This window comes from Lontra canadensis, unplaced genomic scaffold (assembly GCF_010015895.1).
Source record: "Lontra canadensis isolate GAN:19392208 unplaced genomic scaffold, GSC_riverotter_1.0 scaffold26, whole genome shotgun sequence".
In the NCBI taxonomy this organism is placed as follows: domain Eukaryota; kingdom Metazoa; phylum Chordata; class Mammalia; order Carnivora; family Mustelidae; genus Lontra; species Lontra canadensis.
This window is the reverse complement of record NW_022631020.1, coordinates 13,315,205-13,342,810: the sequence shown is the minus strand read 5'-3', so window position 1 is coordinate 13,342,810 and position 27,606 is coordinate 13,315,205. Positions and strand designations below refer to the sequence as shown.

General features: G+C 35.9%; 1 protein-coding gene across 1 annotated transcript in view; it reads right to left on the bottom strand.

The window, feature by feature from the left end:
- Window positions 1-14,545: 14,545 nt before the first annotated feature.
- SLITRK1 (SLIT and NTRK like family member 1) overlaps window positions 14,546-27,606 on the bottom strand; it is a 295,521-nt gene continuing 282,460 nt past the window's right edge. Inside the window, exons 3-4 of the mRNA XM_032864170.1 lie at window positions 17,734-18,230; window positions 14,546-17,232 (exon numbers count right to left, since the gene is read on the bottom strand). Coding sequence (XP_032720061.1) covers window positions 15,089-17,179 — 2,091 coding nt within the window. The 5' untranslated portion in view covers window positions 17,180-17,232; window positions 17,734-18,230 and the 3' untranslated portion in view covers window positions 14,546-15,088. The remainder of the gene's footprint in view (window positions 17,233-17,733; window positions 18,231-27,606) is intronic.

Here is a 27,606-nt window from a genome sequence, read left to right as displayed (position 1 = left end):
TATCAAAATGTTTTAAAGTCACTAATAAAATCAGATAAAGCAGGATCCCTTGTAGAACCTAAAGGAATTTAAGATTTCAGTATATAGTTTAATTAAAGTTTATAATATGGAATACATAGTTTGTAATACAGTTGTTTCTGCTCTAACATTCATAGACACAGTTTATTTTATAGCCGTAAATTAGGAAATGAACTTCAAATTCAGTTACAAAACAATAAATGTCCTTAAAATTTTCTAAGAATTGAAAGCTTTCTGTTTGACAATAAACTTTGTAATTTCTTAAGGATGATAATTAATCATTGCCTATGAATAAAACTATTTTTGAAATATAAAAAAAGATTACAAGAATTATAAAGTATTACTAAGAAAAGAAAATCAATGTTGAATAACTAATTTGCTTTGGCCTAAAGCAATTTGGGTTATGATGTGATTGAGTTTAATAGAAACTGACAATTCTTAGTACATATTTTTAATGAAAGCTTAAATTTCAAATTATCTCAAGAACTCGTCTTATTTGCAAGTGTATTTGACACTTATTTCAGAGCTGTGTGATAAGTATTTGGCAAATTTCACATAGGTAAAACATTATGCCAGTTTTATTTAACTAAGTAGTTTTAATAAATCTGTAACAAAGCTTTCCTTTATTCAATAAACTATGTAAATGAACCATTTTTATTCTCATCATTCTTTTGGACTTGTACATTAAAAAAAAAAAAAGACAGTATTTCTCTGTTTTCAATATAGACCTATATTCAGTGTTGCTCTGTCCCATTCCATCCTTCATGAGTTAATGCCCCAGAGGCTGTGGTCTACAACTGCTCTCATGCTTACACTATAGGGGTATGTGTGCACATGTTAGGAGAAAATATTTCCTGAAAGACTCCAGTGGATTTTTAAAAAATCTCTTAGTAGCCACAAGCCTGTGACTTGTTTACCTTTTGTGTAAATCTGATTTTATATAAATCTATTCCTAGCTCTATCTAGCAAATATATTATGATTAACTAAACAAGAAGATAAAGCTTGATACACTCTTTGAAATCTAGCCACCTTTATCTCCACAACAAACCTAGGAATGGAAATATTTACTTATAAATATCATGCTTTCTGGTTTGGAAAATATTTGTTGTAGGAAGAGTATGGGTTCTGAAAATAATAATTTTGCCTTGCCACTCTATAACCATATTTAAAGCATAACGGTATGTATTTTCATAAGTACTCATTCAATCATCTAATATTAGTCAACTATCATTCTCCAAATAAGCAGGGAGGATAAAAAATGACATGACATGAGCTTTGCTCAAGAACTTACAAATGTCAGTGGAATTTAGAGGGTACAGATTTGCTAATGAATGATAATATCTATTTATCACTGTTAGCATAGTTATGAACTATTTTAAAAGAAGGTGAGTTAAGAAGAAAGGTGAATTCTTCAATAAGTAGAATGTGCTTACTGATTTAACAAAACAGTAGCAAATTAGAACAAATTGACCTTTTGTTTCATTAAGTATGGTGCTAATTGATAAGTTTAGATGGAAAATCAATCAGCATTTTAACACACCAAATTAGAGGAAATAAACTTGCTTATAAAGTTGGGTAAGAAAGTAACCCAGTTACAGATTTAAGGACCTGCATTTATTAATTAGTTAGTTAATTAATTAGATTAATTAGTCTATTCATCAGCATAGACTATTAGTTTATTATTAGTTATGTTTTTTGTAAGGCTAATTAAGTCCATATAGGAAAAAGACAACTCATAGACAAGTGGGACTGGGATAATTTGGAGTTGTACACTGTTTTCTAAGAAGCTCTACTGTGATCAATTAATCTTATTCCCAAGAAATGGGACTAAATGGTGAATCTTTGAAAATCAGATTAATAGAGAAAATCTGTTCAATGGAGTGTTCTATATTTATTGAAACACAACCTATTTTGAACCACTAGGTCATGAAGTAGTGATCTATCCTGTGCTTCAACAGATGGCACAATTGAAGAAAGTCCAAACTCTTCATGGTAAATGGAACACAATTTGGACTCAGAAATGCCTGAAAGCCATAGGAAGTAAATATAATGGCTTCTCTTTTTGTTTTATTATCATTAATATTTCTCTGGATTATTAATTTCCTGTCAGAAGTAACCAGCTCTAAGCCTATTATTTTAGAACCCTTATAAATTTAGTTAAGATCTGAGCTTGTTTTGTTTTTTTTTCCCTCCTAGATTAGGTACATCAGACAATTCTCTCTTTCACCCCTCAAGTCTCTAAATAAGGATTCTGAAAAAAGAAACAAATAAATAAATGGTGGTAGGTGACAGGAGGGTAGAGTTTCTGAGGTCAATAAATGGGAAATCTGACAGAGCTTCAGAGTATTTCTTGACATCAGAGAAGTCCTAGAGTAAAGACTTTTACTTAAGTTACACAATGCAGTATTTCTCCAAATTTTGAAGTCAAGAAATCATTTTTAGAGGCTACAGATTTTTTGTTATCTCCTGGACCTTTGGAATCATGGAACATGGTTTTATAAATGACAGAATCAACACAGATTATAGTACAAGCACTTCATGGGAGAAAAAGCAAGTTTCCTATCCCAAGCAAATGTATCCTGACATCTTAGCCTGCTTCACTTTTGGTATTGGAAGGTGAAATTAATTGCCTTCCAAAATGATGTCATAGATTATTAGTGCTCTCACAGTAGCAACAATATTATATCATACAGTCATTCGAAGACAGGTAATCAAGCAAAAAGAACTGTGGTCCCTGATATATAACTAATACAGAATTTTCAAAACCAAATATAATAATTGCTCTAATTCTGTAATTGATTTTGGTGGAGAATTTGCCTTATACAAACACTAGTCTAAATTCCCTTTCCAGTTCTATTGGACATTTTGGAAGCAGCAAAAAGGCAAAATTCCCCATTTTCATCTTCTGATATGATCAGAAGCAACCTCTCTGATTTTTTTACTTAAAGCTTTTTTTTTAGAAGTGAGCTACAATTCTGGTGAGCATAGCATAACACATAAACTTGTTGAATCACTGTGTTGTATGACTGAAACTAATGTAACATTTTGTGTCAACCATACTTCAATTAAAAAATAATGATAAAATGGGTGCCTGACTGGTGCCATCATTGGAACATGCAGCTCTTGATGTCAAAGTTCTGAGTTCAAGCCCCACATTAGGTGTAGAGATTACTTTAAATAATAATAATAACAATGGTAAAATAAAATAAAATGCAAAAAAAAAAATGTTAGCTGGCATATCTTATTTATATGTAATCAGAATCCCTAAGAAACACTCTTCCTACCAAGGGTCCCGTCGAAATGCTAGCATTAAAAATGCATTTAGGGGGCCTGGGTGGCTCAGTGGGTTAAAGCCTCTGCCTTCAGCTCAGGTCATGGTCCCAAAATAAAAAAAAATAAAAATGCATTTATTTGTTACATACTCTTATTAAATATTTTTAAGTATCCCACCTCTTACAGAGAATTGTTGTACTAAGTAATTTTGACATATCCAAGTGCCATTTAGCTTGAGGGGTTTTGTTTTGTTTTTTATTTTTCTTTTCCTTCAGTGCATTGGCTAACATCAGCTACAATGCAGAAATTTAAAAGAAGCTTAGGAAGTGGAGGTACAAAAGGAAGAGAAACAAAATTTTAGAATGTCAGTTACTGTCCAGTAATTGAACAAGTTGGGGAAGGGGGGTAAATTTAATTGTATCAGATTAAAAAAAATACATGTGTTTATTTTCAGGTAAGTATGGATGGGGACTATAGTAAAATAACATTATAGACCTGCAATCCTAGGGAAAACAACATGGATGTCAGCAAAATGTCACAGAAGGTTGGAGTGGATAGACATTGATAATCTCTCATCAAATACATGGTTGTGTAGTTAAAATGTACTTGTTTTAAAGTCCCTCTGATCTGGCTTTGTATTTTGCCTCTGCATTGAGCAGCATTCTCCCAGGCAAGTTGCTTTCTAATCCTCAGATTCTTTATTTGAAAAATAGCGATTTTAAAAAATGACCTACTAATTATAATTGTTTTTAGGATTATTAAAAATTATTTATGCAACAGAGAGCCACAATTAATGGCTAATGCTTTCTGAAAGTTCATAATGTATCAAAACCTCTTATAAGCACTTTAACTGTATTAACACATTTACTATTCACGGCACAGCTATGAAGTAGGCACTACGTTGTCATTTACATTTTACAAGTGAGAAAATCTAGGAGCAATAAGGTTAATAACTTGGTCAAGTTCACATTGCTCGCCAGAGCTAGGATAAGAATTGATACAGTCTAATTCTAGAGATGGGACTCTTAACCACTCTAATAATTCTTGATCAAACATGATTAATTTATTGTCAGTTCTCTTCAATCATTATTTTATCCCTGGGCTACTTTATACACAGTTATAATTATAATCTGATGCAATTCCCTGACATAATTTAAAATATAAAACACTGAATGGAAAAAATTTAGACAAACATCCTGTATAATTTTGAAAATTTTACATAACTTGCATAGAGCAAAATAATTGGAGATATTATAATGACTATATAATAAAGACTTTATTTGAGCTTTATTAGATGAATTTAGAGTTTATCTGGTCCAAGAATTCACAAACTACCTTCCACAGGCCACATCAGTCCTGCTGCCTGTTTTTATGCCACCTGTGAGCTAGGAAGGGTATTTACATTTTTAAATACTTGAGAAAAATAAAAATAACATTTTGTGACATGTAAAAATTATATAAAATCAAATTTCAGTATGTATGAATAAAGTTTTAAATTTTGTCAATACATACTTTTGGAAATTCATTTTCTCTCATATATATATATGTATATATGTTATGTATGTAATATGTATAATGTCCTAGATTGTGCTTCTTAGTCTACAAAGAGTAAATACTTACATCAGGACCATTACAGAAAAAGTTTTTTGATTTCTTATTCCAGTCCAACAGTCTCATTTCAGGTATGAATCAAGAACCTTGTCTAGGATCACAGAGCTAGTTAGAGAATGACTTAATCCAAAATCCAGGCCTTCTGATTGCAGGTTCATTGTTGTGGACCCCATAAATGATCCTGAAGACTTTGAACTTTCTCACCATAAGGCTGTGTTATGAAAATATAAGCAGTTAACTCAGTCAGTTAACTTTCTTTTTAAAAATAAACTGAGTATTGGGGCACCTGGGTGGCTCAGTGGGTTAAGCCTCTGCCTTTGGCTCAGGTCATGATCTCAGGGTCCTGAGATCGAGCCCCGCATGGGGCTCTCTGCTCAGCGGGGAGACTGCTTCCTACTCTCTCTCTGACTCCCTCTTTGCCTACTTGTGATCTCTCTCTCTCTCTGTCAAATAAATAAACAAAATATTTAAAAAATAATAAATAAACTGAGTATTTACAACTTGGCATCACACCTATACAGAAAAAACTGAAGCCACTCAGAATCTTATGATGATGGAAAACTATGCTTATACAATGTCTGAAATGAAAATCTAAGTTACAGCAGGACTACAATAAATGAAAGGTTATCACAATTTACTCAGAAAATTAGTTCAATTACACTTACATTATAAAGGATTGGGGATCATTACTGATGGTGAGCTGAATGGTACACGTGGATAAATGGTTCTATGAAGAAAACATGAAATGCATGTCATTTTGCTGTCTATGCAAGTGTTGGACTAAAAGCCAAATGTATCATAGGGTTTTTAAAAAATAATCAGACCACGGAGTTGACCATAGGCAAGGGTAAAATTAAAGCATCCATAATGGAGTCCAACCTTTGAGTACCAACTAAGAATGACCTGATCTTCATTCTTTTCTTATTATTGATTACTAAAGTTCTCTTCCTTTGTCAGAAATCTTTCCTCTTGGATGAAAAGAAGTCTTTTATCACTTGTGGTGGGTAAGATTTATTTCTTCTTTCTCACTCAGAATTATGCTTATTAAAGCAAAGAGCTTAAGCATTTCAATTTAAAATTTACAGTGTATGATTATGTCACAAGCTGTTTTTTATCCTCTCCCATATGATTTTTTCTGTCTACAATTGATTTTCATAAATCAATAGTTTGCAAGTTTTTATATATAGTTTTGTGTTTTCAGGGAAATGTATAGATACTAAAGATATTACACATGTTTTATAACTTTTCTACCTCGTTTTCCTCTAAAATCAACTTTATATTAAATTTTGAGTAAATCTGCCCTGAAGATAGAGTATACCAGTTAAATGCAACCACAGGCTTAGTTTTTAATTCTACCAAATGCAGTCAAAAATAAAAGGCTAATGATAAATGACAAGTGTATAATTTCCTCTCTAAACTGTGCCTGATCTCCATATGTCCATGTCCAACAGCCTACCTAGAACATGTAGATAGGCATCTCAGAGTTACCATGTTCAAAATCCAGCTTCCAAACCTACCACTTGCTTCTTTCAGATTTCCCTTCTCAACAAAAGACACCACCATCAAATTGTTTGATAAAGAAAACACTCTCACATACAACTATTTTTTCTATCTTTCACTCATATCTGCTGCAATATGGACTTCTGTTGACACCAAAAATATGCCCACCAGCTCTCCACACTTCTGTCCATCTCCATTACTGCCTCTATTGTACAAGATAACCATGTCTCTCTCAAACCAACAGGAGCTCCTTCGGTTCCTTGCCTTCCTGTAATTCATTCTCACAACACAAGTCAAAATGGATATTTAAATATACTGCTTGGACCATAGCACTTGACTGCTTAAAACTCTCTGTTATACTTAAAATCTAAATTTTTTGGTATGGCTTAATAGGCATTATCCAGCTTCTCTCTGTTTCTTCAACTTCAACCCTTCCCATGGTCAGATACCAGCCACTCTAGCCTTCTTTCTAGTTCTCAAACATTCTAGGCACATTTTAAAATCAGGATGTTTTATAGTTGCTGTTTTATTTGTCAGGATCTGTCTTGCTCCAAATCTTCAAATGGTTGTCTGTTACCATTTGCAATCAGTTCATGCATGATCTCAGATAGGACTTTCATGATCATTCTAAAGAGGCTATCAGCCCCTCCCCCATTTCATTTCATTCATGGTTCTTCATTAATCCAGTTTATCTTAACTATTATTTTTGTTTTGTTTCTCTATCCCCCCTATAGAATGTAAATTCAGATAAGCAGAAATCTAGTCTGTTCCATTTAGTTTTAGAGCCTGTGGATAAGTGCCTGTCACATAGTTGATAATTGATAAATACATATTGAATCAAACAAAGTAAAATTTCCATCATCCATAGTTTTTCTTTCTTTTTTGGCCTTTTGTTTTCTAAACTTGGCATGATTAAGATGCATCTCCCTGACACCAATGCTATAATGCCTCCTTAAAGAACTGTGTTAGTTTTGAAGAATACAGCATTATAAAGACAGTAGTCAAAACATTTCTCAGTCATGGTTTAAAAGTCAACATAAATATGGGCTGAAATTTCTCTTCTTTATGTATGTCATACTAGTGTAAGATATTATGAACTAAAAAAAAAAAACTGAGTTTATAAAAGAAAGTAACTCTGTTTCCAATTTATGTATTTGATTATTTACCAAGTGTATAAACTGGGTTTGCAGGGATAGAGATTTAATAGGCACCATATTAGCTATTCATGTAAAAATGCTGAAAAAATGTTCTATATTAATAAAAAGCTTGTGGGATAAATAATTTTGGGCTGGCTAATAGTGATGTCACACTTATGCAAATAATATTCAAAAGCGCTCTGATCTGACTTTCTTCTTAATTTGAGGTTATAAATTTTGAGTTATAATAGTAACATGACATTCCATGTAATTCATTTCTTGGGGATTATTGCTGCTTCCAGCTGTTAGTTTCTTGGCTTCAAGTCTTATTTCTCATAATATTACACCATAAGATGTAATACCCTCCTGAAATACTCTGCTTGCTATGTCTTAATGTCTAATTATACCAAATACCATCTGTAACATGAAATTTGATTGTTAGAGAGATGACCATTCTAGTGAAAAACACAAATGTCATAAAATCAAAGTTTTGCTGAAAAATAACAAAATATAATGTTCCCTGACTCCAATCATCATCATCATCATAATAATAATATTAGATTTCATTAAAGCATGTATTGAAACACCAGAAAACATTTAGTCATTCAGGAAACAGAGGAATTAACAGCATTAAGCTCTCTGCTGTAGTACTTTCATTTCCTTTAGATTCATCTGATAATGAATTAAACCAATTTAGATTCATTATTTAGAATCCTTGAAAAGTTCACTAACACTAATTTACAACTCCATGATGAAAAACCCATACTTAACCATTTTCTGTATAAGCTACCAAAACACAAACTGGTGCTAAATATATCCAATTAAATAAACTTAACAGGACTCACAACTGAATCAGATTAGCTATAGAAATTATGTAACTGAACAGAAACTAGCACATAATTAATATATGATACCATTTCATATATTACACAACATATATTTTAGATAAAATGGGTTTAATCATGTAGGGCTAATTATAATTGACAAAAATAATTATTTTAATAAACAAAAATGCATAGCCTAAAACGTGTGGATTCTACTATAGTGTATAGGTAATGACATTTTCAAATTCATTCACTATTTTGTTATCCTATTATTTTGTGGCAAAAAATTTTCAGTGGTAAAAATATTTTATGGTGGTAAGAAGTTCTTTGTGTGTATGTATGTATATATATATGTATACATATATATATATAATTTATCCAAATCATATTGCTATCATAATAATGAGCATTACTTTCTCACGTCATGTGCAGTTTGGAAATGTTAAAAAGATCTTGATTTACGGGTGCCTGGGTGGCTCAGATGGTTGAGCATCTGCCTTCAACTCCAGTCACGTGATCCCAGGGTCCTGGGATGGAGCCCCATGTGAGCCCCATGTTGGGCTCCTAGCTCAGCAGGGAGTCTGCTTCTCCTTCTCCCTCTGCCTCTCCCCCTGCTCATGTTCTCTCTGTCTCTCTCCCTCAAATAAATAAGTAAAATCTTAAAAAAAAAGTTCGACTTAAAAAAAGAGAAAATACAATAAATACCACAGAATCTGGTAAAAGCCATTACCGTTTATGGTAACAGTGGTCCTTTACACTCATCTCCCTTTCCTGAGAAGCACTGCTTCTCTGATAGCAGTATGGATTAGCCATTTATCATCTATATTTGAAGCACTTCTCATTTTTCACTATATATTGACTTTTTCTATTGATATGCTGCAGCTGAACATGTTTCCTTCCTGTATTCTTCTGCCAAGAAAAGAAATTGAAGTAGAAGCAAAGGGAATAAGGCATAGAAGTGAATACATGTATGCTTTTGCTTATTGCTTTCTGCATGTTAAACATTTGGACCATACTACTAAGTAACTGAATATCAGGTTTCACTAAACTACAAATGGCTATAGTAAAATTTTTACAGTAAAATTATAAAAGCATGTTTAATATTATACTAAAGTTACTGTGATGTGTTTTATGTATCTAAACATAAATCAAAGCTAAGTAACCAAAGACAACTATCCTGAAGTTCTTATGATATCATAAAATATTTTATTCAATTTCCTAAACTTATTTGACTTCTCAAATAATTCAAATTGAAAAATTATCATTCACTTAAGGTAAAAATTGGCTTGATCGTCTCTTTTTGAAATGATTAGTTAAAAAACTTGACTGACGTTACAAAATTGCAGACATTATTCCCATTTTACAGAAAAAGAAATAAATCTAGCAAAGTAATAAGGTTCTTCTTTTATTTAAAAATATTGTTTTAAGATTTTAAACTATTCATATAACAACTCATAAAACTGAAGTAAGTGATAAAACTGATGTCACCATTGCACTTTTCCAAACGGCTAAAAACCTAAACTACTCCAAAGAAACAAAAAAGTTTCTAGTGGTATTCTTTAATAATTGCAAATGATGTACTATCCTATAATTACAAGGATGGGTACATCTCAGTTTTGTGGGTTATAAACTCCTTGAGGTTAGAAATGCCTTATTCTCTTTTTCCAAAAGAACTTCTACAGTATTTTTCCCACAGCAAGTGCCCAATTAATGTTGTTTATTGAATATTTAAGTTCAAACTCATTCAAAATTCTTTAAACTATTAGATAATTTTCCCCTTGTACACTTGTGCAAAGTTCAAGTTGGAAATAAAATTATATTTCAAGTATGTAATATAGCATAATTTAACAAATAAATGGAAGGAAGAGAGTAACTAATTAGATAACTGAAGTCTAAGCCAATATACTGAAATTGCCGATTGAGTCCAAAGGGCTATACTGAACTTCAATAATCTAAGATGATTTTTTTGAGTGGTTCATTTCATTATACAATTGTAGTTCTTAAATACTTAATCTGTAATTATCTTAGCTATTCAATTTTTTCTGAAACCCCATCAAATTTTGATGGGTTACAGTAGAGTCAATATTGGTTCAGCTTTCAGGATTGCTCTGTTTGTAACATGTGTTTTCACGGAAACATTTATTGGCATATTTTTAAGTTTTGATACTAAGAAGAAAGTCTTGCATGTCCTGCATATTCCTTTTCATAATAATAATATTTTTGGTGATAAAAGAAATAACTAAAAGAAAGAGATAAAAGAAATGCCAGGGAATTATATGAAAAATTTAATTTTAGCCTTCTTTTTTTTATGGTTCAGCACCACACTGAAGCAAATCAGATAAGTTAAAAATCTTGAGTATGCATTTATTGTATCTACTGATACCATACAGAGTTAGTTCATCTTTTAAAAATTAAATAATATGTTTCACCTGAATAATGTGTGCTAAGATTAAATCTTTAGCACATTTTATATTTCCATTTTACTTCGAGTAAGCTTACAGATTAAAAAATAATATTTATAAATTAGCTAGCATAAGAACTGAATTAGAAACCAATCTACTTAATATTCTACCAACACGTTAAAAATGCATCCTTCCGGTACCCACCCTTGCACATTTATCCACCTCTTTGTACACACCAAATGACATTTATTAGCAACCTGGAAAAAACTAAATTAGCAAACTGTCCTTGGAATCACCAATGTAATTTTTAACACTTGTTAAAATGCCTGACAAATGTAATTACATCTGATATAAATACTGTTAAGAAAAAGAATCCTGTTACATTAATGTTAGATCAACCATTCCAGCTTCCTCCTGGATAAACATGTAAAAATGGTTAAACAATAAATTTCTATGGCAACAACTTAAATTTTAGGATATTCTTAGTCACAGCAGCAACCACAGAAGCTACTACTTTCTTCAAAGCAGCAGAACTAAACAAGATATTTCCTTTTTTTCCTCCTTTTCCATCTGGTACAACTAAAATCTCTTTTACTTTGATGAATTAAATATGATTTAAATAGAAACAAGGTATCTCAACTAGTGCACTGGCAGGTACAGGTATATGAACATTTCACATAGAGACAACAAGAATAAGCTAGGTACTTCTAAATGAAAGTTATGTGCTAAGACCATATATCTTGTCAACCAAACTAATACATAATATATATTACTTTAAAGCAAACTAATATATATATATATAGCTATATATTAGTTTATATATATATAATTGTCACAGAGATTCTTTATCAAAATGAAAAAGCATTCTCTAAATAATGAATTTTCTTTTACATTAAGTCATTGCTTATGTTTTCTACAAAGAAAAGCTTTAAACATATATTGGTGTTTATTAAAATATTTGATAATTCTAATTTTTAGAATCAATAAATAGATAATTTAATGATTTGAATACCTATAATTCACAAAAGCATATAGCAATTCATCTTTTTTCTTACATGTTCCCTTTTTATACATTCTTGGAGAACACACTAAAGTTATACCCTCTAAATGTAAGGCAATTTTCTTTTGCTGAAGACATGTTGGAAATATAAAGGGCTACCAATACATACTTAAGAAGATACAACTTGGGTTTTTCATTTGTTATAAAGTATTTTTATAGCTGTATGTATTTAAGGATACTCTTCTTTAAGAGTTTTTCTGTTAATATATATGACCATATATATGACCGTGCCATTCAAATAATGAGGTTTTGTAGTATGAGGGAAATTGGATTTAAATATTGCTCCAGTATCTACCAGCTATGGTCTGAGTTATTGCTTACTCTCCTTAAGCCTCAATTTTCTCATCCGTATAATGGAAATAGCAATATTGTTTTAAATTATTCGGTATTTATAAGGGTTAAATTAAATAATTATGTAAACCATTTAGCCCATGCCTGACACATAATAACCACTAAAAGCTTTAAAGCTAACATTTGAGAAATAGGTTTACTCATTAAACTTTGTCCTCTATATGATAATTTATTTTTAATTTGTATGAAGAAAACTTATTGCCCCAGTGAACATCTTCTAGGAGAAGTTCTAGTTTCCTGACTTAATCATGTATTAGTTTTAAAATTACTATTATGCCTCACTAGATATTTTTTAAGTATCAACTCTCACCAAAGATGTAGAATATCTACCATCTTTTCTTTTCCTTCCTAAGGTTATAATATTGTTGAATAAAACTTTTTCCCTCCTCCAACTTTTCCATTACAAGTGAATCTGTAGATTGCTTATTACAGGGAACCCAGCTGTACTTTCAAAAAACAAACAAAAAAAAATTAAGGCCTTCGTAAGAAAAATAAATAAACAGCCCATAATATTTGTCAGAGGATAGTAAGTTCCAATTTTATCATTATGAAATGCACTCCACAAACAAAAGAATCGAGAGAAATATGATGAATGGCCTTAAGGATAGTCATAGCTTATAATAAAGATTTTATTTAAAGATCATTAAAATAAATAATACATACTCCAGAATATCAGTGTTCTGGGAAATTACTTCTCTTTAAAATATGAGTTCTATGAATTCTAGAAGGCAAATCTTACTACTACTGCTCTGGGGGCTTTCATTAGCTGATTATTTTATATATATATATATATATATATATATATATATATATATATAGTTATATATATACATATAAAACCTTCAATCTGTAGTCTTTTAACAAACTTCTCCAGGGTGGACATGTGGTGGAATGCAGACCCCCCCCATCAACATGTGTAATTTTGTTTGCTTTTTGTTCCTTAACTGCTGATAAAATAGGCTGCTTAGAAATCCCAGAGGAGTATGATTGAGGCCAGGTTACACTGGCTCATCAAATTCCAACAGTTCAATGCTTTTCTTGTTAATTACTAGGCCACAACCAGAAATCCAAATGATGGGAAAGAAACACTTCTTTAGGATAATGATTGATTTCCATAAAGATGAGTGCTTTAACAAATTTCAGTATGCAGTTGTTGGGGCGGGGAGGGTGGGTGGGCACTAATTAGTTTTACCGTTTTCAGCAGATGTTGAATTCAAAACGCCAGCAGCATCTCAAATGCCAGTCATTAGGGCTGTCTTTCATCGAAGAGTGCTGACCAATGAAATCTCCACTCTGTTTAATGAGACCGATCTAGGCAGAGTCAATTAAATCAAATCTCGACTAACATCCTTAATATATCTGCAGTGTGTGCAGCAACAGCAGAAGCAGCAGGGAAGGATTTCCTGTATTAATAAAGGGATTCACTGCCGCATAAGGAGAGGAGGAAAAGCGGGTGGGGAAGGGTATGTTGGGGAAGACCTTACTTCACCGACAGGGGAAAGCTGGAAAAGCCCGGGTGGGGATGGAGGAGGAGGGCAGCTACGTAAAGGATAAAGAGCTGAGCAAAACGATTAGAGAGAAAGCCTTGATATCGCTCTAGAAGGGATCCACCCCCAACCCCTCCCCCCCCAGGTCCCTTCCACGGCAAATCCAATTTACCAGTTGCAAACATGAAGCTGGAAAAATGTAAGGACCCAGAGTTGAAAACATTTTCACTTTAATACTGAAAAAATATGCCATTATAAAATCCTCGAATAGAATTAGTAAGTTTCACGTGCTTCCTCGGTTCTTTTTTCCTACTGTATAAGTAAGATTTACACCAGCACAGAATTGCTACCATAAGTTCGCAGCCTAAGCACTAGAATGACATTAATTGGTCATGCTTAACTGCCTCAAAATCTTTTTTTTTAATAATTACACTGATACTATAATAGAAATCATGGGTACTTATTTTACATTCAGATGGAAGGCATTATTGGATATCTATAGAAAAATATTCCCCCTCAAAAAAAAAAAAAACAAAAAAACAACCATCACCATCAGAATAAAGGAAAGAATCCCCAAAACAACCCATAAAACTTCGCTCAACAAAATACATTTTTAACTCATAAAATGGACTGATGATTAGCCATGCAAATGTCTTAAATAAAACCTTTACATTTTTTTTTTCACAGTAAACGTACGTACGCTCTGAACTGCCTACCGATCACAAATAATGGCGAAATGGCACTTTCTGATTATACTGTTTTGTTTATAGAAAGTTTGATACGATGGGACTTATCAGGTAAGAGGGTGGGTGCTGTGAACGTGACGCCGTCTCCAGTCGCCAAGGAGGGCAGCGTCCCTGGAGCGCTTTCCCTGGAGCGGTTTCCATGCGAGCCATGCAGCACTTTTTGTTTTTGTCAGAAGTCAAAGTTATTTATTTACAATACATTCATGCCTTCGTGCAACTGCCCGTCCCTGCATAGCCAACAGGGAGCCATCACGCCCCCCTCCTCACGGGGCTAATCCACAGGGGAAAAATAGATATCTATCTCTCTATATAGATGTGGGTATATGTATATATGTATAGGACCGCGGCAGCCACCCCCATCAGCTCCCCCGCAGAGGGCTAGTTCTTTGAGCAGGGCCCCTGCTGGGTTTTATCAAAAGGAGCTCCCAGCAAAGAGCGATTTGGCAGCGCTCTCCCAGCTCGCCACAGTCTGCTCTTTGTTTCCAGGAGGGAGCTAAGGGGTCAAACCCTCTCACTGGAGCGAGTTCATAGTTATTTATTTACTTATGTCCATAAAGCCTTGGGGCGCGCTGGACTTGGGTCTGGGCTTCTCTGACCCCTGGGATGACAGCGGGGTGGGGACAGGTTGGTGGGGGGGCATCGCCTCCCTCCCCACCCCAGCTCTACCCCGGTTGGGGTCTTAGTCTGAGAGCGAGTGGGAGCCACAGTCATATACTCTGTGGGCCCCATCTGCGTTGTAAGGCCCATTGTGCCAGTAGGAAGAGTCACAGACTGTCTGTAGGGAATTAATTTCGGACGCCGAGGAGTTGGCGTCCCTTCTCTTAGATCGTTTTCTATTCCTCAGGATAAACACGAGCATGCCCACTACAGTGAAGGCGGAGGTGACAAACACCAGCAGCAGTCCCGGGACCAACACCGAGATGGACACCCTGCTGGTGTCTAGATAGGAGTTGGAGTGCGTCCCGGTCTCCGCCAACCCAGTGCTGTTTTTACTGTGCGAAGTTAACGTGGGCGAGATCCTCGCGTACAGCTGGGGGCAGATCTCGTCATTGGAGAGGAGCATGAAATCCTTCCTAAAGAAGTTCACCGGCGTCTCACACTTGAGGTCGCTCATCAGCACTTCGGAACCCAGGCGTTCTGCCCATTGCTTAAAAGGCACAATGGTGCAGGAGCACTCCCAAGGGTTTCCGTGCAGGTCTATCTGGATGATGGAGGTTAACTGGTCCAGCACCCCTGCCACCGGAAGGTACATGAAGTAATTGTTGTGCAGGCTGAGCTTAGAGAGCGAGACCCCAGCGAACACGTCCACTGGTAGGGACCTCAGTAAGTTGTTATTGAGAATGAGGATCCTCAGTTTGGGCATGGCATTGAAGGTGCCAGGAAGGATGAGCTGGATTGCATTGTACTCCACGTTCAGGTACTCAAGGTTTTGCAGCCCAGCGAATTTCTCCCGGGACAGCGTGTCCAGGTAGTTGCTATCCATATACAGCCACCTGAGGTCCAAAAGGTTCTTAAAAGTGTTGTTCTCTACAGTAGCAATGTTATTGTTGCCCAGATCTAACAGAATGAGATTCTTGTAATCCACAAAGTGCGATTTTCGGATGCTATGGATCTTATTATCTCGAAGGAAAAGCTCCTGCACGTTGGAGAGTTTGGGCTTCAAATCAGCCAAACTGCTCACGTTCCGGTTGTTGCAGTTCATCTTTAAACCCGACCCCGGGATGTGGTCGCAGCTGCAGCCCCCAGGGCAGGGCAAGCCATTGGCTGGGGGTTTGTTTCTGGCGCTGCCGGTCGCTATCGCAGCAGTGGGTCTTATTTTGATCTGCCAGTTGCCTGGGATCTTTGTACCTCCGTTTGGAGCAGACCCTGGGGTGGCATGATCCTCCTGCCCATTTGTCTTGAAAGGGGTTGGCAGGGGGCCAGGAGCGAAGGTCTCTTCTTGGGCAGGGGGCGCTGGGAGACTTGAATCCACTCGGTTTTTCAAAGGACACAAGTCCTGTTCTGTGGTTTCATTGAGGTCTTTCCCCTGTAGTCTGGTGGGGGCTTCACAGACAACTCGGCCGATCAGAGCATTTTTGGGAATATTTTCCAGCCATTCTTTCAGGGAGAGGAGATCACAGGTGCAGTCCCACGGGTTATCCTCTAGCAGAATCTCGGCAATGCCAGGGATTTGCTCCAAGACTTCCTCATAGGGCAGCGTTTTCAGCCTGTTTCCCCGGAGGTCGAGGTGGGTGATGGGCACATACTGGAACACGTTGGCAGGTAGGGTGCTGATGAGATTGTCATTTAAAATGAGTACCTCCAGCTTGTTCAAGTCCTGGAAGGCCCCAGGGTCTATATCCCGTAATAAATTAAAATCGGCCTGGAGGTATTCCAGATCGTCCAGCCCCAGAAAAGTCTGCTTTCGAAAAGACTTTATCTTGTTGTTGTTGATGTGCAGCCTTTTCACCAGCTGCAGCCCCAGAAAAGCCCCAGGAACGATTTCATGCAAGCCATTGTTTTCCATGTGCAAACTAACCGCATTATAAAAGTTAGCAAACTCATTAGGGAAAAGTCGAGTGAGGGAATTACCATGCAGAAATAGATGGTAAAACTGGGAAGTCGGGGCGGTGAAACGCTGCAGACTTGTAAAGCCCTTTTTTTCACAGTCTACGTGTAGGTCCCCTTCTATCTCATTGCAGGAACAGATCTTCTCTTTACAAACGTCCCCTGTAACGTTTCCAGCGGCAAAACAAAGAGACGTCTCCAGCAACAGAATCCAAAGCAGCATTTTTAAAGCGAGCAATTCATCCCCGATCTCATCACAAAGTAACAGCGACCATCCTGCTCGCCACAGACACAATTCAAGTTCATTTAGTGCTCCAATGTCCGAACCCAGGGAAGGAGAAGAAAAGGGTTTGGGGGGGTGGGGGCGGATTCCTTCCTCCCTAACCCCCCCGCACTGCAACAACCCAGGCGCCAGTCAATAATTATATCCACAGACTATCCAGGCACGTAGTGCAAGGCAAGCAAAAAGGAAAAATAAAAAGGAGGAAAAAAAAAAAAAGAAAGAAAGAAAGAAAGAAAAAGAAAGGAAGAAGAAAAAGAAAAGAAAAAAGTAGAAAAAAAACCCCACTCTCCCTCAACGCTTTAAAAATTACCGAAAGAAGTTAAATATATACATATAAATTAATACACCCTTACAGAACCTGGTCTAGTGGTCCTCACTAATCAGGAAAGAAACAATGCTAGTAATTAGAAGCAAGTGCATGTTAGAGAAACAAGCAGAGGGTTTGCAGCGTAGTACAGGCGCACTGCCTGTGCATGGCTGTGCGTCGGACTGACCTTGCCTCTCTGATACAAAGCAGGGTTTTCGGCGGCTTCTGTAGCTGAGGCGGCTGATGGAGTTCTTGCTGTGGCTGCAGGTTGCCCAGAAGTCCCCCCGAGGTGCTGTCCAGTCCCCCCGGTGCTGAAATCACGCCCGACCGAGGAACTCACGCCGCCGAGCCAATGGCGCTGGAAAATTTCCGCAATCGCTGCGTTTTGTAGCTGTCCATCCTTTTCCTTTCCTTCCCTTCGGTCCTCTTCAGCTTTTTTTCTGGGCTCCGGCTCTCGGTTACTAGCTCTTTTCTTTTTCTCCTCTTTATTCTGCTCTTTCAGAATTACGTGGAGGGGGTGGAGGGCGGGGGGCGAGTTTTCTGAGGGAGGGAGAGAGCGCGAGAATGGGGAGGGGGTAGAAGAGAGTTGCTAAGAAGCTCTTCTTGTTCCAGCCTGGTGCACTCTGAAAGATCTGACACCCTCTGCTGATCTGCAGTAGCAAAAATCCATCTGGTGAGGGAATGCTGAAGGAAAAAAAAAATCAATCCACGTACAGGGCAAGCGTTAAAAATGTGGGCATTAAAGGCTGTCGATCCACATAGACGCTCATTTTAAATGGATTATTTAATTCTTTTTGCGTGCTGAAAACTTTACCCTTTCCTTTCCTTAACGACCTCACAGCCCCCACTACCTCCAGCGTTTGGAAAGGAGTGCTTTTAAAACATTTATTTCCCAATGGCTTGAATAAAATTAGTGTCAGGGTGTCAAGCGAACAGCAATTTGAGGTAATTATACTGCACGCCATTTTCATCGGTGCTTTAAATGCATTTCTTCCGTCTCTGCAGTACAATGTTTTATGCTATTTGATGTCTTTGAATTTTTTTTTGGCATGTTGAAAGTGGTTATTTGGAACATACAGTCATACCATATATATTTTTTAAACAATATAACTGGGTATGAATTTTTTGTTGCATGGTATATAATTTAGACACATATTTTTTCTTTTTTAAACTTGGTATAGAATTTTAGTCAATTTGGTCGTTGAGAGTTAGGTTTCTCTGATGATATTTCTTGGATGTTATTTAAGTCTGCAAAGTGAAAATACAATGCAATGGCTTGCGTCTTTGAATCCAGACCCTAAAGCTTTCACTGAGAACCGGAAAAGGAGGGAGGGAGCAGGGAAAAAAAAATCCCAGTGTGATTCGTGAGTCCTCTTAAATACCCACTGGCAGACTGGCACGCACACCACACACACACACACACACACACACACACTCTGTCTCTCTCTCATACACACTCACAAAGTTTCCGAATCCATATGGACGAATTTAAAATGCTTACAAGTAAATAACCAGTTGCATTTTGAGAGAGAGAGAGAAAGAGAGAGAGAGGGAAAGAGAGAGACAGAAAGAAACCACTAATTTCTAAGGCCCAGTGTGAATGTTTTCTGTAGGTAGTGGGCAGTTTCTCTTCTCTGGGTCACTGGTGCTGGTGGAACACCCAGCTAGAGAAGGAATCATCTGCTTCCTCAAACTTAAATGGAGCTTATAAACACCAAGTTCTAAAAACATCTGAGAAGGGAGAGAATGTGAGAATGCTGCTTGTTAGAAAAGTCTGCTGTTCTACTGACTTTTTTTGACAGAGTTGACACCTTTTCCATCAATATATTCTAAAACTTGTGTGCATGATTTTAGGGTTTGAATTTATAGGATATTATTATTATTTCCTTTCTTCAGTAGAAGCAGAAATATGTTTACATCAGTTTCCCTTTTAATGAGGTCTTACACAGTTGGACAGCTGTTAATATGCCTACTAATAATCTGAGTAAGAGATCCAATATTCAAAGATGTGTGCATTTTGAAAAGGCTGGAGAGTTAAAGAATTCCAGGAAGGACCAAGGATGAGGAAATTCAGGGAAGTGTAGAGGAAATTTTTTTCCCAGGGTCCAGAAGCTAATTCTTAGGGGTAGGCAGTTTTCATATCTGTATATAATATTTTCATATAATGAAATGTGTTGTCTTCTGGTGAAATTCAGTAGGAGGGCATGGATGAACATTCAGTTTGGTTGTGTGTGTGTGTGTGTGTATGTGTGTGTGTGTGTGAGAGAGAGAGAGAGAGAGAGAGAGGCCTTTTACAGACAACCTGTTACTCTTCTAAAACAGTTTGGTTCTTATTTCATTTAACCCATTACTACATGCAGAAAGAGAAAGAGCTTAATCTGAAACCATTTCACAGGAAAACTGCTATGCAGTTGAGAAGTGCAGATGTGCAAGAGGAGTTAACCTGAAGGGAAGGATATTCCTGTATCTTTTTAATAGGACTCAGGTCTGAAACTTCTTGGCTCCAGAAACTACCCTATGAAAGAAGGCAGCCTCATGCAGTGTCTGTGATTGATAGGGGTAGGCAAGGCTCTAAAGGAGAGAGAGACAAATGCTCCCTGTTTAGAAAGAAAAATATTGATGGTAATCATCTAAAATCCCACTATTAAACTTAATTGGTTACTCATTTATTCAGCTTGCTGAATAAATAGTTTGTATGAAGAGACCCAAAGAACATATTTCAGTTGATTTTAAATGAACAGAATTGAGGTAACAAGCAACTGATACTCAGATTTCATCCCTGGCCCCACCCATTAAACTTTATATCTCTGTCCCCTGACCGAATCTTGCCTCTCAAAGCACCCATCACATTAGAAAATTTACAATCAGGATTTTCCTATTTCAATGTGTTACAATTTTTTTTTTTTTCAATTTTACCCTCCTCAAATAGTTTATCATCTCTGCACTCTAAGAAAAGGTCTGTGGTATGGCCAGATGAGCAACCAAATCTCAGAAGAATATTAAGGTAATATTACCCATATGAAGATATTCAATACAAAATTACAAGAACATAGACACACATGTACCTCAGCTGAAAATGCACCCTCATTAATGAGCCCACAAAATTTTTCTTTAAAAAATTATTTTTATAATGTATTTTGAGAAGTAAAGCTGTCTGGAATAACATATCTATCCCTTCAAAGGCTAACTCCTCAAGTATAACAGTAAATTTCTTGATAGGAAATAAAAAAAATATGGCAATGTGTATGCGATCTAAACATGTCTAATGCCTTAGGGAAACATTTCTTAGGCATGAGCTCTTTTTAAAAGGGTTCTACTATATCTATTTGAGCTTAAGTGAGCTATTTCAATTGCTTTGCCTCTCATAACAGATGATCTCAGGAGCTTGAGATAAAGGATACTCCAGATGATGATGATAATTGATAATATTTGCTCAGAGCTGTAGTTTTGTTTCTGGGCTGTGGCCAGAAGGATTTCAAGTGTATCATTAAATGTTCATATTTTCTTATTCTTCCTCAAACAGGTTCATCTCTCAAGTGACAAAAGTTAGCTGTAATATCGCACAGAATCATTACAATTAAAAATAGGATTACCAGTTTATTATCTATTTCCCCCAAGTGGGATCAAATTTCCCAGTGTTTCCATATGTGTACTACATATTTAAGATGGAAGACTAGAAAACATAACCAACATTAATTTATTTTCATTATTTATTCTGCACAATTTTAAAAGTGTTCAGTTTTAATTTTTAATTTTAAAATACTTTTTAAGAAACACAAAATTATATATAGAAAGTCCATCTTTAGCCTTCCTCCATGCTTTTTATTCCAGAAAGAACTACCAAAAACTTGTGTATAGTCATTTTGATAGTATTACTCTATTTTATAGATGTGGAGACTGAAACTGAGGAGTACTGAGTAATTTACCAAGATTGAATAATACTAGTTGACTTTGCCAAAAGTGACAGCTACATACCAATGAGCTAAACTTTTATTCTCACTCCTAAGTCCTTATTTGCTCTAAATGTTGTTACTTTAGTTAATCTGTTCATGCGTTAGTTTCCTTACTAGTAGATTAATTCATTGAAGTTTTTGGTCCCTTCAGGCTCTGTTTTCTAAATCCAAAATCTTTAAAAATTTCAGAAAAGTACCAATGTCTCTTGCTTCCTTAGACTTTTCACATTTGGACTTGGAATGTTTTATTAAGGTATTTGCATAGTCACTAGGGTTTGAAACCAAGAATAAATGTAATAAGCACTGTAGAATAGAATTCACTAGTGCTGAGTTTAATCTACTACTATCCTTTCCTATGTTTCACAATATAAAGGGGTTGCTGGAATTCTTCCTTCTGTGATAACAACTGTAAATTAAGAGATGAGAATATAAAACAATTATACCTGGACACTAACATGCTTAGAATGCAAGATTTCCACCTATTTCTTTTTATTTTCTTTTTGTATGATTGTAAATAATTTTCTGGGAGTGGAGTGCCAAGACAATTATCACATTATATCACTTCTGAAGGCAAAGCCATAAGATATATGTTGAAAATATTTTCTTAGTTACTTGTCAAAATGTAGCTTTTATTTATAAGGAAATAAACAGCAAACTAAGTAGAACATATAAAAATACTCTTACAGGGGCACATGACTGGCTCAGTTGGTTAAGCAGTTAACTCTTGATTTTTGGCTCAGACCAAGATCTCAGGGTGGTAAGAGCCCTACCCTGGGCTCCACACTGGGCATGAAGCCTGCTTAAGATTCTCTGTCTTATTCTCCCTTTGTCCCTCCCCACACGATCACTCTCTCTCTCAAAAACAAAACAAAACAAAACAAAACAAAACAAAAAAACCAAAAAGCCAAAAAACTAAACAAAAAAAACTTTCACATTTTTACTTGTGTCCTGAAGTATTATTTTTTCATGTTTATATTACTTTAAATTTATATTGCTTTGGGTCATATGTTTGGTTATCTTTTTTTTTTTAAAGGTTTTATTTATTTATTTGACAGACAGAGATCTCAAGTAGGCAGAGAAGCAGGCAAAGGAGGAAGCAGGTTCCCTGCTGAGCAGAGAGCCTGATTCGGGACTCAATCCCAGGACCCTGGGATCATGACCTGAGCTGAAGGCAGAGGCTTAACCCACTGAGCCACCCAGGTGCCCTATGTTTGGTTATCTTTGATTGGAACTGATTTTTCTCATTAAGTCTCATTGTCTAATAAACCTGATATGAATCACTATTTTGAACATATTGAGGAGAATACTGATCAAAAATATAAATTTGTATATAGGGAAATTCTAATTTATTTCTTTTGTTAAATTTAACATAAATCAAGCAAACAAAGATCTGCCTAAAAAGGGTAACACACTTAGGTATATACAGTTGACTCTTGAACAACCCCTTGCACAGTTGAAAATCCTCGTATAACTTTTAACTCCCTTAAAATTTAACTAGTAATAGCCTACTGTTGACCAGACATCTTATCAATAAATAGTTGATTAATACATGTTGATTAATACATGTATATGTATTTTATACTGTATCTTACTGTAAAGTAAGCTAAAGAAAATGTTATTAAGAAAATCATAAAGAAGAGAAAATACATTTATAGTAATATAGTGTATCTAACATAAGAAATCTGTATAATGGTTGGACATGCAGTTCATATCCAGGTTTTTCAAGAGTTGACTGTACAAACTATGCATTATACTACAATGAAATAAAAACACATATATGCACAATTGTTTATATTAATTGGTGCTTTAATAAAATTGGTTAATAATTGTTTAAAAAAATTAAACTGAGTACATTTTAACGATCTTACTGGCTTTACTCAATGATTCATGAACTGGGCAGCATTCTATCTAGCAGATAGTGAAGTGATCTGAGGAGCTGTACAAAATGAAAGACTTTTATAGAAGAAGGGAGCAGGAACAAGGAAATTATACTAGCAAAAATCAGATTGGTTGTGGCAAGGTCACTTTTCTTCAGAACATGGCAGGGGTCTCTAGGGTGGATTACCTCACTAGTGGTGATTTAAGATTCCACTTCTGGGGAGCCAAAACTAATTAAGTCTTAGTTTGGTGATGCAGGGCTTAGCATAAGCAACTCCATTTTGGGTCTGTTGTTTTGTTTTTAACAGAACCTATTCTACTTTTAAAAATTTGTCTAACAAGACCCTGCAGATACTTACAGATAAAGAATTCTGTTTTTGTTTCCTACAAAGAATGTATTACATTTTGAGATAAAGCAATACATGTTACTTGTATAGATTTTAGAAAGCACTGAAAACAACAGCAAAAAAGTAAAATAAAATATACAGATTTCTAACAGAATTCTGTTAGAAATTAGTATAAACACACACATATTTTGCAATATATTTTTTGCACTTAACATTTCTTTGCTAACAAATAAATAAATTTCATTGTTATTAAATCACCACTATTATATATTAGAGGCTGAATTCCTATGAATGACCTAGAATAATTCTTTGAACTACTTTCACATTGTTGAGTTCTTACCAAAATATTTGCTTTCATAAGTAATGCTGCAAAGAACAACCTTGTGCATAGATCACTGTGAACATTATTATTTATTTTATTACAGATTCCTAGAAGTAGAATTGCCAGGTCAAAGTGTAGGAAAAATATTAAGACTTTTGATGCAAACTGACAAGCTGCCTACTCAAAAAATTTGCCAGTTTATATTCTACCAGCAGTAGATGAGATTTGCTATTTTCTTAAACTCCTGCCCACACTATTTATCATTATTTAAAATATTTTTGAATTGTTCAGTACTTTTTTTTTTTTTTAAAGATTTTATTTATTCATTTGACAGACAGAGATCACAAGTAGGCAGAGAGAGGCAGGCAGAGAGAGAGAGGAGGAAGAAGGCTTCCCGTGGAGCAGAGAGCCCGATGTGGGGCTCGATCCCAGGACACTGGGATCATGACCTGAGCCGAAGGCAGAGGCCCTAACCCACTGAGCCACCCAGGCGCCCCGAATTGTTCAGTACTTTTAAAGTGAAACCAATGCTGACCCATTTACTTGAGCAAATAGTTTTCAATTTATGATTACTTACTGAGTATATTGTTTGCTTTCTCATTCCTTTTCAAATTTTAAGATATATTTTAGCTTAAAATTACTTCTGTGAGTCCTTCCCAGACCAAGCCACCTATGTATCTAAGTCCCTTTCACCTTACTGGATTAAGTATAGTAACTAGTAAGTTGTATATTCTTTTAAAAATTGTTTGTAGCAATGATCCCTCACTAAGATGGACTATTCTTGAAGACACAGCTCAAACCCTTTTATATTTTTATATCTGTCACCTAGCAAGAGTACTGGGTGCCTAATACATATGGTATGTACACTCCATCAGTGAAATAAAGCAATATGTGAGTTAGTGATGAACTGAATAGGTCAGATCATAAGAGTCAGAAAGCTCAGAGACAGGATTAATTCACAAACTAGTTACCTGGGAAAGTGATACAATCTGTGAATTATTTTTTTTTTTTAATTTTTATAATTTTATTTTTTATAAACATATATATATATATATTTTTTTTTTTCCCCCCAGGGGTACAGGTCTGTGAATCTCCACGTTTACAAACTTCACAGCACTCACCATAGCACTACCCTACCCAATGTCCATAACCTCCCCCCGCAACCCCTCTCTGCCCAGCAACCCTCAGTTTGTTTTGTGAGATTAAGAGTCACTTATGGTTTGTCTCCCTCCCAATCCCAACTTGTTTCATTTACTCTTCTCCTACCACATTAACCCCCCATGTTGCATCTCCTCTCCCTCATATCAGGGAGATCATATGATAGTTGTCTTTCTCCGATTGACTTATTTCGCTAAGCATGATACCCTCTAGTTCCATCCATGTTGTCGCAAATGGCAAGATTTCATTTCTTTTGATGGCTGCATAGTATTCCATTGTATATATATACCACATCTTCTTTATCCATTCGTCTGTTGATGGACATCTAGGTTCTTTCCATAGTTTGGCTATTGTAGACATTGCTGCTATAAACATTCGGGTGCACGTGCCCCTTCGGATCACTACGTTTGTATCTTTAGGGTAAATACCCAGCAGTGCAATTGCTGGGTCATAGGGTAGTTCTATTTTCAACATTTTGAGGAACCTCCATGCTGTTTTCCAGAGTGGTTGCACCAGCTTGCATTCCCACCAACAATGTAGGAGGGTTCCCCTCTCTCCGCATCCTCGCCAGCATCTGTCATTTCCAGACTTGTTGATTTTAGCCATTCTGACTGGTGTGAGGTGGTATCTCATTGTGGTTTTGATTTGTATTTCCCTGATGCCGAGTGATATGGAGCACTTTTTCATGTGTCTGTTGGCCATCTGGATGTCTTCTTTGCAGAAATGTCTGTTCATGTCTTCTGCCCATTTCTTGATGGGATTATTTGTTCTTTGGGTGTTGAGTTTGCTAAGTTCTTTATAGATTCTGGACACTAGCCCTTTATCTGATATGTCGTTTGCAAATATCTTCTCCCATTCTGTCAGTTGTCTTTTGGTTTTGTTAACTGTTTCCTTTGCTGTGCAAAAGCTTTTGATCTTGATAAAATCCCAATAGTTCATTTTTGCCCTTGCTTCCCTTGCCTTTGGCGATGTTCCTAGGAAGATGTTGCTGCGGCTGAGGTCGAAGAGGTTGCTGCCTGTGTTCTCCTCAAGGATGTTGATGGATTCCTTTCTCACATTGAGGTCCTTCATCCATTTTGAGTCTATTTTCGTGTGTGGTGTAAGGAAATGATCCAATTTCATTTTTCTGCATGTGGCTGTCCAATTTTCCCAACACCATTTATTGAAGAGGCTGTCTTTTTTCCATTGGACATTCTTTCCTGCTTTGTCGAAGATTAGTTGACCATAGAGTTGAGGGTCTATTTCTGGGCTCTCTATTCTGTTCCATTGATCTATGTGTCTGTTTTTGTGCCAGTACCATGCTGTCTTGATGATGACAGCTTTGTAATAGAGCTTGAAGTCCGGAATTGTGATGCCACCAACTCTGGCTTTCTTTTTCAATATTCCTTTGGCTATTCGCGGTCTTTTCTGGTTCCATATAAATTTTAGGATTATTTGTTCCATTTCTTTGAAAAAAATGGATGGTACTTTGATAGGAATTGCATTAAATGTGTAGATTGCTTTAGGTAGCATAGACATTTTCACAATATTTATTCTTCCAATCCAGGAGCATGGAACATTTTTCCATTTCTTTGTGTCTTCCTCAATTTCTTTCATGAGTACTTTATAGTTTTCTGTGTATAGATTCTTAGTCTCTTTGGTTAGGTTTATTCCTAGGTATCTTATAGTTTTGGGTGCAATTGTAAATGGGATGGACTCCTTAATTTCTCTTTCTTCTGTCTTGTTGTTGGTGTAGAGAAATGCGACTGATTTCTGTGCATTGATTTTATATCCTGACACTTTACTGAATTCCTGTACAAGTTCTAGCAGTTTTGGAGTGGAGTCTTTTGGGTTTTCCACATATAGTATCATATCATCTGCGAAGAGTGATAGTTTGACTTCTTCTTTGCCGATTTGGATGCCTTTAATTTCCTTTTGTTGTCTGATTGCTGAGGCTAGGACTTCTAGTACTATGTTGAATAGCAGTGGTGATAACGGACATCCCTGCCGTGTTCCTGACCTTAGCGGAAAAGCTTTCAGTTTTTCTCCATTGAGAATGATATTTGCGATGGGTTTTTCATAGATGGCTTTGATAATATTGAGGTATGTGCCCTCTATCCCTACACTTTGAAGAGTTTTGATCAGGAAGGGATGCTGTACTTTGTCAAATGCTTTTTCAGCATCTATGGAGAGTATCATATGGTTCCTGTTTTTTCTTTTATTAATGTGTTGTATCACATTGATTGATTTGCGGATGTTGAACCAACCTTGCAGCCCTGGAATAAATCCCACTTGGTCGTGGTGAATAATCCTTTTAATGTACTGTTGAATCCTATTGGCTAGTATTTTGGTGAGAATTTTTGCATCTGTGTTCATCAAGGATATTGGTCTGTAGTTCTCTTTTTTGATGGGATCCTTGTCTG